The sequence below is a fragment of the Podarcis gaigeae genome (assembly GCF_964106915.1).
Source record: "Podarcis gaigeae genome assembly, chromosome: 5".
In the NCBI taxonomy this organism is placed as follows: Eukaryota; Metazoa; Chordata; class Lepidosauria; order Squamata; family Lacertidae; genus Podarcis; species Podarcis gaigeae.
In genome coordinates this window covers 36,741,957-36,754,115 of record NC_139681.1, presented here as the reverse complement: position 1 = coordinate 36,754,115, position 12,159 = coordinate 36,741,957, and the positions used below count along the sequence as shown (strand labels likewise).

Sequence of the window (12,159 nt, the reverse complement as noted above, 5' to 3'; positions counted from 1 at the left end):
ACATTAAAATATTATATACCTGGACAAGCATTAAAAGGGAAGGTTGAAAGTTGCCTTATTAACTGAGTCAAAGCTTTGGTCCATCTAGCTCGGCATTTTCTACACTGACTGGAAGCATATCTGTCAACGTTTCCCTTTTTTAAAGGGAAATTCCCTTATTCTGAATAGGATTCCTTGCAAGAAAAGGGAAAAGTTTACAGCTGTGACTGGAAGTGACTCCAAGGATACAGACAGCACTTTTCCACAACCCTTACCTGAAAATGCCTGGTACTGAACATGGAACTTCTGCATTAAAAGCACTGAGCTACAGCCAGTGTGTGCCATGCTTATGTAAAGATACGGCAGGAAATGCTACCTTTTCTTAGTATGTAATCTTATTCACACTCACTTGCGAATGGAATTTACTTCTCATAGATAGGGTTGGGTTTCACAATGCAGTATTTTTTTAAATCTTCTTACTAGCCAGAATATATATTATTTTAATATCTGTGTATGTTTTCCCCTGTGTGCCAGGTTGAGTACTTTCTATATCAGCCGTATTTCAGATACCATCTCGCAGTTAACTACTGGTGTAAAGTGAACATTAGTCAACAGTGTGCATTATTTATCTAGGAAGCAAAATCCAAGCAATAATAGCTAAGTGATATTTGCTATAATTTCTCTCCACTCATACATACACACAAAATCTGATATTCAGAATCTGATATGCCACAGCATTAGCTCCCACTATATTTAATATTGATTTTCCTGCAACAAATTCTCATTTGTGTTTCATGAAAACCATTACAAAAAATCCTTTAGTGGAGGTCTAACTTCACAGCAGAATGATTTAATAGCATTACGTGCTTCCCATTGCCTAAGATCAATGATTTATGCTCCTCCCCCAAAAGGCAAACAGCAGACCACAGTTCAGTAAGAATTTCTGAGAAGTAAAGTCAATTATGTAGCACACTTACACTCCACATCTGCTTTTGCTCTGATATCAGTTCATTACAGGAAAATACAGTACTATCAAAAGTGCCTTCCCCATACAAATGTGAAGGTTCAACTGTACCAGTTTTCCACAGAGAATTCCACATGTCTCTATTCCTCTTACTGTATTTGCCTCTGCTAGCAGCAGAAATTTGTGGCAAAGATCCTTGGGCAGAACCACACTTCGCAGCCCTTCAGCTACATTGTCTAAAAAGAGAGAGAGAGTAAGAGTGTCATTTATGCAGAGATAAAGGTAAGGTAAGGGATGCGGGTGGCACTGTGGTCTAAACCACTGAGCCTCTTGGGCTTGCTGATCGGAAGGTCAGTGGTTCGAATCCCCACGATGGGGTGAGCTCCTGTTGCTCAGTCCCAGCTCCTGCCAACGTAGCAGTTTCTGTCACAGTGTTCCATTGCACCAGAAGCAGTTTAGTCATGCTGGCCACATGACCTGGAAAGCTGTCTATGGACAAACATCCCTCGGCCTGAAAGTGAGATGAGTGCTGCAACCCCATAGTCGTCTTTGACTGGACTTAACTGTCCAAGGGTCCTTTACCTTTTTACATTTATGCAGAAGTCTACAGTATTAAAATGCTCTTATACAATACAATTTAAAAAGCGCTTGACTGACTTGAATACATGTACAAATTTGGAGGCTAATTTTTTAATAATTTATTTTGCATTTATTCATTTATTTTGGAAATTTATACACTACCTAGCTACAGTCAGAATTCAGGGTAGATATAAAGACACTGAAAGTGACTGTCCCATTTCTAGCAGTGATTTTCTTTTGCGCCTGTTTCTGTTGCCCTCTACTTATGGCAAATGGCTTATGCAACAAAGAAAGGCTGAATTTTCTATAAAATATCACAAGCTACATAGGTTGGACAGCTACTAGAGTTGCTGCAGTCTCACTTATTTGGTGTGTGCATTTTAGGATTTGAGTGCCAGTGTGATGTAGTGGAAAAGCTGGTTTGGGAACCCTGCTCAACCATGAAGGTCATTAGCTGACCTTGGGCCGTTCGGCAACATTCCAGGATGAATGAGCAGTTATTAAACAGAATTTATTGAACTTTTGGAAGCATAGTTCCAGAATCAGGGTTTCAAAGAGGTTTGAGTGAATTAAAAAGCTAAAGTTAAAGGGAAAGGAGTGATGAGGAATACAGAGAAACAGCTTTATGAAGGTAAACTAGGGGCATGGAAGAATGCAAGCTATGTGAATGGAAGCCTGAAAGAAGGGAGATCTGAGACCCAAATATTTCCCTTCAGCAAACCAACGAATAGGGTATACTAGAAGTCAGTCACAAACACACAACATAAAGCACACCTTGACTTTGTTAGGTTGAACTGCCAATTATTCATTCATGGCTTTTCCTTTTTAGGGAAAAAACACTCAGTTGAAATGGAGGTCTGAACGAGTAACTGGGCAACCTTTACAGAGCTCCCCATCCAGAACGTGGAAACACATTTCTAACCAGATAAAAGATACCTATGTGTGTATCAAAGTTTCAGAACATGCTCTATGCTGTAATATTTCAACGGTTTGGGATTTTAATCATTGGCATTGTGTAGATTTTTAGGTGAAATCTTTCATGTGCAGTGGTACCTCGGGTTACATATACTTCAGGTTACGTACGCTTCAGGTTACAGACTCTGCTAACCCAGAAATAGTACCTAGGGTTAAGAACTTTGCTTCAGGATGAGAACAGAAATTGTGCTCCAGTGGCGCGGCAGCAGCGGGAGGCCCCATTAGCTAAAGTGGTACCTAAGGTTAAGAACAGTTTCAGGTTAAGAACGGACCTCCGGAACAAATTAAGTACTTAACCCGAGGTACCACTGTATTCCGATTTATATTTGATGTCACCTGTTGCGAACCTTAGCCACACACAGATAGGTAGCCGTGTTGGTCTGCCATAGTCAAAACAAAAAAAAATTCCTTCTTTAGTTGGTCTTTAAGGTGCTACTGGAAGGAATTTTTTTTGTTTTGACTTAGCCACACAGTTGGCTATAGATTCTAACAGTGCAATAACATGGGAAGAAGACAAGAACAACAAAATTGCTCTCTTACTCTGAACAGCACTTAGAGTAGCAGCTGGCTTTAAGGCCCGACTTATGGGAGGAGACTGTCCATCACTCTTGTTTGCAATTGTTGTGGGGAAAGAATTATTCAGATGTGTTGCAGTGCATGACGATAACGTGCTCCCATCAGTCTGCTCAGATGTAATTGAATTATCCTTAGTTTTCTCATCACGGGCTCTTTCTTGCTTCTTCAGTTGATCTTCAAAGAACTGAAACTGTTCTGTTTCCAGCTGCTGTTGACGAATCTGTGCAATCCGCTTCTTCTCTGCTTCTATCAGTTTCTGTTGCTCTAGCTTCTTGAGTAATTCAGCTTTGCATTTGCCCTGAAAAATATATTACATGAAAAAATCCAATGTACCACCCACAGTGGTTCAAACCACATTAGACATGGCAGATCCAACTGTTTAAATACTTGTCCCATTCACATATAAAGTGGAGTACAGTGGTACCTCGGGTTACATATGCTTCAGGTTACATATGCTTCAGGCAGCAGACTCCGCTAACCCAGAAATAGTACCTTAGGTTAAGAACTTTGCTTCAGGATGAGAACAGAAACTGTGCTCCGGCGGCATGACGGCAGCAGGAGGCCCCATTAGCTAAAGTGATGCTTCAGGTTAAGAACAGTTTCAGGTTAAAAACGGACCTCCGGAACGAATTAAGTACTTAACCCGAGGTACCACTGTACTATTTAAAGGCCAGGAGTGTATGGGGATGGGGAGAATGCTGAACAAACCTTCAGCCTGTAGCTTTCCCCCTGCAGGGCTTACTTCTGGTACTGGACCTTAAGAAACAGACTTCTGGGTAAACTGTCCAATACCCTGCTCCTGGCTGCATAGCTCTCTGACCCTTTCAGTTGCACCACCCACACTTGTTTTGCAAGTGAAAATGAGAACTTTTCATTTAGTAGGTCTGCCACCATCATGCATATTTTGGGCTTCGGAAAGGATCCTTTCCTCTATGAGCACAAGCATAGGAAGTGAACAATGGCAAAAATAAATAATGTCAAGGAACTGACACACGTTTATAGCTGGCTATGATTCTTGGCCAAACTTTTTGGCAAGGAATAGTACAGTGCAGAATATGGATGCATTGCCTGTGGGCCATACAGTTCTTGGCACCCATGTTGTTTGGGTATGGCTGCCTACTTGTGTGTGTCTATGTTGCCGGGGGATGGAGGAAAGGTTTGCATCAATCCAGTGGAACACTTCCATGGATCAAGAGGTAACAAAGGACTTTGGTTTCTCAATAGATAGCTGATATGTTAGTGTTCAGTTTCACTTTTTGTTCATTTTTAACATTATTATTATTATTATTATCATCAATAGTAACAGTGTTACTTACCACCACTACCACAAAATAAATTATGTCATTCACCTATAGGGTTCCTTACTAAAGGTTTATATATTTGCCAGCTTTGTTATACAGAATATTGATGATGGGGTACACATATAATTAAAAACACATACAATATATATGTTTTGGTGGAATTTACCTTGTCTTGCATATATTCCCGATATTCTGCATTATATTTCTTTAACAACTCCTTCTTCAATTCATCAGTTCTTGGAAAGGCTATGTCCTTCAGTTTCTTTGTTAGAGAGAATTAAAATAAAGAAATAAATAAGTGCATGCATGCATATAAATACTTGCCTTCCTCCCATTCCAGATCACCATCTTGATCTCATAACCAATTTGTCTATTGGTATAAAATTAAAATTAAATACAAAAAATTTAAGGCTCAGAGCTATGAACCAGCCTCTATTGACATGGCTGTTCAGTGGCCTTAACTGCCTTTGTGTTTGCTACTGATAGATTTCAAAGTTCATGATGGCACTGCTGCCTTGGTAAAATGGCTAACATAATTTAATCACGAGAAAATGTATCAAGTCTGGTCTCCATAGGAGAACATGGCTTCCAAACCCAGAGTTCATACTGTAGCTTTCAGCACCGACGGAAACATCAGCTTTTAGAGCCCAAATGCCTTCGCAGAGCTGGTGGTGCTGTTGTTATTGGTTCATGAAAAGAAAAAGAAGTCCTCTGAAAAGCCCGATATTTTTATTTGTTAAAAAAACAACAACTCTACCTTCATGATATCCTGTTTTTCTGGAACTGCACATTGCTGGTAGTCTCGATGACAGGGCAGCTTTTCTACAAACAAACTAGAAAACGAGACACACACATTTTCCACCTTGCATGTCTGAGAAATATCCACAACACCATTGTTTTCCTGCAGAGACAAAAGCTGGCTGCATAAATCGTATGAGGCTGGACCTAGTGTTCCTTTTTTGATTCACAGCAGCTTTCTGTACCTTTGGATTTTAAATTACAACACTGCAGTTCTACAGTCGGTTCTCAGTGCACAATTGGTTTACTATTTACTATGCTGTAGTGCCACTCATTCTCACGCAGCTCTTCTAGAAAAATAATGCTTCTCAGTTGCAGTCAATGCTATGCTTAGAACTATAGATAATGAATAAAACAAAGCACTAAAACTATCCTTTGGTGTACCTACTTTCTTTGTTTGTTGTAACTGACAATGCAATTTTTCAATCCTTCTCTTCCCTCCATTTCAATTCTTCTTGCCTCTTTCCTCGGGAGTACTAGCCCAGCACTATTTCAATACTTCAACTGAAAACAACTTCTCAAAACTTAGGCAGGTGTCCCAGTCTGAATAGTTGTGAACATTTAGACTGAAGGACTGAGGCTGGGACCTTCTGAGTGAAAAGCTTATGACCCACCACTGAGCTTCAAGACTCTCCCATTTAACTTCTCACATGGCTTTCCCCAGAACATATAGTTGCTGTAAGACTTCTGTTTCCTTTTCTCAGATGTGAGTGTGGGGGTGGGTGAATGAGAAGGCAGCATGGAAAGCAGCTTATCTGCATCCATAATGCAGCCTATTGTGTTAAAGTATGTCTGGGAACAAAACTGGGCTTGGGGAAGGGAAAAAGACTCTGCCAAGAGAGTGCCAGAAGCAGGCACAGGTGCACAAAAGGAATTCAAAAATGGCATAGCGAGCTTCCACTCACTCACTCGCAGGTTAGGGGATGGATTAGTGACTCAGCAACAGAAGCAGGTCTGGCAGCCTAGTTTATTGACTCTATAGGAAACACTGGCAGGGCTCCCTATCCCCATTTACTGGCAAAATACTGCAGTTTCTAGTTGATGGAGGTTGCTTGCTAGAATGAAATTAGTCGTTGGCATGGCGATAGTGGCCATTGTAATTACTGGCTGCTTATTAAGGTATACATTGGTTATTTGTACTGAAGATGTATGACAAGAGTTAAATAAAAAGCTGCTCTCTCTCTCTCTCTCTCTCTCTCTCTCTCTCTGTGTGTGTGTGTGTGTGTGTGTGTGTGTGTGTGTGTTTGTGGAGGGGGGGGGGAACACAGCTGTATTCAAAATGCAACATGAAAGATTAAATCACCCAGCAGAAATCCCTCATCTCAGTTTGAGCCCTAGCTTTGTGATGATGCAACAGCAGCCACATAGTTCATATGTACCTCATGTCTGCACTTTCCCTGAGTTTTTACAACCATCAGTTTTAACAAAATACTAGCTGAAGGCAGGAGTCAACTCCAGCAATGCATGGTGCAGCCAAAGCTCACACATTCTGATGAGTGGTGGCCTACTGTCCTGCCTGATGAGCCTGTCTCATCTCAATTAAAGGAAAGTCTGTCAGACTCTTCTGCATTTGAAAAGGTCTGGAAGGTTGCAGACTGATTCCTTTAATTTTGACTGTGAAACTGGGATGTATGTCAAACATGAGGCAACCCATGAAAACAGCACCCTGTGCCTTGTTTCTTCCCTATCCCCTTTCTCAAATGCCAGATAGCCAACACTGTGCCCTCCAGATGTTCTCAGGCTATAAGTTCCAACATCCCAGCCTGCATGTGATATTCCATGCATAATATTATATCATGTCTCTCTGTATCCATGCATTGTCAAGGAAGCTTACAGAGTAATGAAATTCTTCTGTATGTTGAATATTCTTTATCATTATGGACAGGAGAAGGGACACAAAGCTGATGTTTAAGATGGCGGCCTCAAGTTTGCTGTAACATCTAACTCCTGATTTTTGAGTGCTCCATCTTTAAACATTAAAAAAAGGAAAACTCTCTGTCCTATAAATTAACACAATGGTAGAGGCATCAGGTAAGGATGAAAGGATGTCTATTTCCAGTTCATGTAACTTTTGCATCGAGTCTATTCAGTCCAATTTCTGCGTGATTCTGCAATTTCGTTTTTTAAAAAATCATAGGAAAATGTGCATTTTCTGTACACATTTTACCGTAAAATACAATTTCAATAGTTTTTTTTTACCTAAAATACACATTTTAGCCTAAAAGAGGCAGTTGAATACACATCTGAGCTAACAGCTATATCAGAAAATGGAGGGAAGTGTGAAAACGTTAAAATAACTTTGTTCTGATCTGCATATTAATCCAAGAAGTGTGAATCAGGTTGGATCACTTAAAAACATGGAGTGAACAAAAACTGTGAAAATCCCTAGCACCAGGTGAGGGTTGTGTTGTTTATCACTACTAATGTTAACATACATTTTCTACCAGGCTCTTTGGCACTAGTGCAGTTGCATTGCATGCAGCGTTCACCTCACAACTGACATGCTAGCTGGGAGAAAGATGTATTTTCCAGGTATAAAAGTAATTACTGTTGACATGCTTGGAAAATACAGAATTTTGGAAGCAGAAGTTAGGAAAGCCTTCTGTGTGCCCTGTAACAAATGAGGGCATATTTGTTGAGCTCTAAAGTCATTGCCTAACAAGACTCCTTTTTCAGACACGTTTGGAATCATTTGCTTAGCATTCCACTGGCTTAAAATTGCCGTTCCTAAAAATTAAGATCAGCTTGATATCCATAACTTCAGACCAATCCTTACGTTATAAACTTATTATAGAGAACAAAGGCATTTTCAAGATTTCCTTCTTCCAGATATACAGATGCCATGCGCTCCATCTCCACTCCAGATCTGAAGTAGCGCCGTGGAGTAATGTCTTCATTTATTGTGATGTTACAACCAAGTTTGCTTAAGGCACGTACACGCTCCTCTGGGCTCAGTGCAACATCTGTGTGGTCAGGTATAGCTGCTAGCCTTTTCTGTTAAAACAGACAGCACAAATTGCATTTCACTTTGGTTACTGAACTTATCCAAGGAACTCGAGCTGAAATCTTGAGCCACAATTAGCAGTTGCAACCTACGGTTTCAGCAAGGTTCGATTTTGCTCCATCAGAGCTGTTGCAAAATAGTAGAGGGGAAATCCCATTAAACCAACCCCCAGCTACTCCATGCACATGCACACAACCACATTTTCAAAACCACACAACTTTCCAAAAATCATTTTGCTTAATGATGCAAGAGATGTGCACTTTATGCCCATTATGATATATTTTTCACAGCTGCTGTTGTTCTGAAATGTTGTCCTTCACATTTGCATATACACAAGTCAGAATCATAAAGCTTTCAGTCGCTACTTTTTAAACCCACTCTGTTTGGCCTCTTCCATAAACAGGATGCAGGTGGCGCTGTGGTGTAAACCACTGAGCCTTGGTCGGCAGTCCCAGCTCCTGCCAACCTTGCAGTTCGAAAGCACACAGTGCAAGTAGATAAACAGGTACCACTCTGGCAGGAAGATAAACAGCGTTTCCATGCGCTGCTCTGGTCTGCCAGAAACGGCTTAGTCATGCTGGCCACATGACCCGGAAGCTGTATGCCGGCTCCCTTGGCCAATAAAGCGAGATGAGTGCCGCAACCCCAGAGTCATTCATGACTGGACTTAATTGTCAGAGGTCCCTTTACCTTTAGCCACTCTGTTCAGCCTCTTTCATAAACAGGAATGTAATATGGGAAGTTTGAGACATGATTCAGGCTTAAGCAAAGGCATAGTGAGAAAGGAAGACTGCTGAAGAAAACAGCAGTCCTGCATCTCTGCCTCGTCCTCGCAATTTAAGCACATGGCATCAGGCCACCATGCTGAGAGTTTCCCTGTGTCCCCAAGTGGCAGCCACTTAAATGTAGCAAAGATATTCTCTCACTGTTACAGTGTCTCACCATACATTATGTATTAGTAGACATTATGGAGGAGGGGGAAAAGAGGAGAGGATGGTCCTATTTTTAGCAGCAGCCCCACGTCTTCTGTCATGTCTACCGCAAGCCTTAAAAGTTGTGATTTTTAATTATGTCTGGGCCTAGCAAGGCTTTAAAGGAGTGGTTTAGAATAACGTATCAACAATGATATGATTATCAGAGGAGTTCAGTAAAAGTAAAAAGTTATGGACCAAATGGAGGGTCAGAAGTAGCATTCATAATCTTTTTTTATTTTATGCCAACTCAATACATTTTGGAAAGATGGACAACATGTTCCAAGGTGTATTTTGAGCTTGAGTGGGATGCTTGCTTCACAAAAAAACAGGCTCAAGCCAAAATCCACACCATTCAAGCAGACATGTCTGATAAGCAGCTTTCCATGCATCATGAAACATCAGCCCTTAGCACTTACCAATGAACTTACAGTGAATGGTTGTTCCATGTTACTTTGTGCTTGCAATCCAAGCTTACTGTTCCTCTCCAGTCCTTCCATCTAGCCACAAAAATAGAATGGGAAAAGATACAGTGCTCAACAGCAGTCTCATCTAACATCTCACGCCAATGACAAAGTTCCAAGGAAATATACTGACGATGTTGTAACCAACCAGCATTTGTCTCTTGAAATATGAATCATGAATCATGAATCCATAGATTGGTACTTAAAGCACCATGGCTTTGTTGACCTGTATTTCAAAGGTAGCCATATCTTCTGGATATATACCTACCAACTGCCCTGGAAAAATTGGGACATCACATTGTTTCATGTGAGATCATGATGGCCATTTTGAGTGCCGCACTCTCACACTGCGCTCTTGCCCTCTAAAAAGTGCTTGGGGGGTCGTGATCTGAAGCTTTCCCTGCTTTGGGGGCACATCAGGGGACTAGGATAGTTTTAAATCCAAGCCATTTCCTGGTCCTCCCCTAGCACAGCCCCAAGCCCTCCCAGGGGTCATAAGATTGCACCCTAAACAAAGAAAACAACTATACTTTCATGGTAGGCTCCTTCCTAGCAATATATCATATGTGACAATGCACTACAGCAAGAGGCAAGTTATCTGTTTTACTGCACAAAGTAAATATGTAAAGTGTAAGAAAGCATTTGTTCCTTCACTACTTTTTTTCCAGGCAAAACATACACTGTTATCATGCATTGGTAGACAGTCTTTAATACACCATACCTTAGGTCTGTTGATATATCCCTTTCACCATATAAATAACAGTAGGACTAACTACTTTTGGGGGAGCAATTCGCAGCTCTAGTGAAATATACCTGTACCTGATTCACATAACCTTAACTCAGCAGAAAAGCCCTTGAGATCTCTCTTCATATAAACCAAAGTCATTATCTCAGAATGTCAAGCAAGGAAATGTCAAGCATGTTGGAGCTTGATTCTGCAAAAAAAGCCCTCTGAGCTCAGAAACAACACCCCCCCCAGCCGCATAAACCCTTTGAAGACAAAGAAACAAAACACAGGGTTTGAAAGGGGAACAACGTGATTAGTAACATCAACAGGCAAGTTTGCAAGCCTCATTGGTTCTTCCACCTGCACCCTGGTAGATTTAGAGAAGTGACAAAACCAGACATCGGAAATGCTATCTATAGATATCTTAGCCAGTAAAAATAAGCATATGCAAAATGCTAACTCAAATTTACTAGGACTGTGAGCTACATGCTGATATTGTTCCATATTCTTTAAGAGGTGAAAAGTTCCAGGAAAATCACCTCCCAGGTTTTGCTTTCCTTTGGGGAAGAGATTTTTATAATGTTTGGCTTATGTACAAATATGCAAGCAGAGCATACATGAAAGCAGTGGTTGTCCTAAGAGGCAATATCTACTATGCCACACCAGATCCCTGGAAAGGCACTGGCACTTCAAGATGCTTCCAGCCTTTCATTCACAGCTTCTCTCTTTGTATCCTGCCCTGTTCCAAAAGTGGTTTCTTTTTCTCTCTTCACATGCACACACAGCAGCACATACCCCTCTTGCATCAGCTGTCTTCCCCCTTAGCAGGGCTGGTGTAATGCTCCCAGCTCTGCTAACTCTTAGTCAAAACACTCAGCGTTCTCTAACTACTTCCTAACAATTAGCTCCCATTAATGAAAAATCTATCAACCGTTCTGGACCATTAAGCAGTAATTTCGCCTTGCAGCCATAAACAGCGTTATCACTTGACTATCCCAAGATGAAAGTAAGGTTTATTCCAACTGAGCAATTCATATGCACTTCAATAATCTTCCCAAAATTTTGGAGGGTGGGCTTGAAAATTATTTTGCTTTGTTGTATGCAGTGGTGCTTACTGGTTGTTATCAGCACAGTGCTTTCAAGCTGCTGTACTATCATGTTTTGGAATTCTTGTGATACAATCTCAGTGCCATGCTCTTCACTCTGAGGAGCCACAGAAATCGTGGCACATGAACCTATATTCTTATTTTCCAAAATAGCATCTGACAGGATCAGGCTAAGGTGGAACTGTAGACTGTGCAAAAATAGCTCTGCAAAGTTTCTGAAAAATCTTTTTAATAAGCATTCATCTTCTATCATCTTTTAATAGAACTGGAGTATCTAACTCCAGCACTCAGCCCCCCTCAATTTCAACAAAACTTGCTCTGACTGCCTAACTGGCTTTGGCAAACTGAGTTGAAGGATAGGCTATTTATAGGTTGTTCAACAATACTTTCAGTAGAATGTATTTACATCATCTCTCTCTCCTAAACAGAAGACATCTGTGTCTATAAATCGACACATTATTTTCAAAACCAAATAACAATTCAAGTCATTCTGCTATCACAACGCTGACATTATCCAATTATCTCACCGTGTGCCATCTTCCTCCAAAATAATAAAAATACTGAACACTCAGTGTCCAAATAATCTGATAGCAGAGAAAAAGCTGAGTTGGTAAAGAGTGCCCCCGAAGATCTCTCATAATTATTTCATCACCTATTCTGAAAACTGAAGTTCTCTCAGAGCCTACAGAGCCTGCAGCAGGCTGACTATATTGCT

The 12,159-nt window shown here is 40.8% G+C and overlaps 1 protein-coding gene across 2 annotated transcripts in view; it reads right to left on the bottom strand.

The window, feature by feature from the left end:
* The window catches only part of STAMBPL1 (STAM binding protein like 1), a 28,408-nt gene that overhangs the window by 5,928 nt on the left and 10,321 nt on the right, over positions 1-12,159 (bottom strand). Inside the window, exons 2-7 of one of the 2 annotated variants that reach the window (XM_083740133.1) lie at positions 9,567-9,647; positions 7,949-8,166; positions 5,132-5,207; positions 4,541-4,636; positions 3,038-3,371; positions 1,055-1,179 (exon numbers count right to left, since the gene is read on the bottom strand). In XM_083740133.1, coding sequence (XP_083596259.1) covers positions 1,055-1,179; positions 3,038-3,371; positions 4,541-4,636; positions 5,132-5,207; positions 7,949-8,166; positions 9,567-9,647 — 930 coding nt within the window. The remainder of the gene's footprint in view (positions 1-1,054; positions 1,180-3,037; positions 3,372-4,540; positions 4,637-5,131; positions 5,208-7,948; positions 8,167-9,566; positions 9,648-12,159) is intronic. The other variant, XM_083740134.1, reaches the window with a different exon arrangement.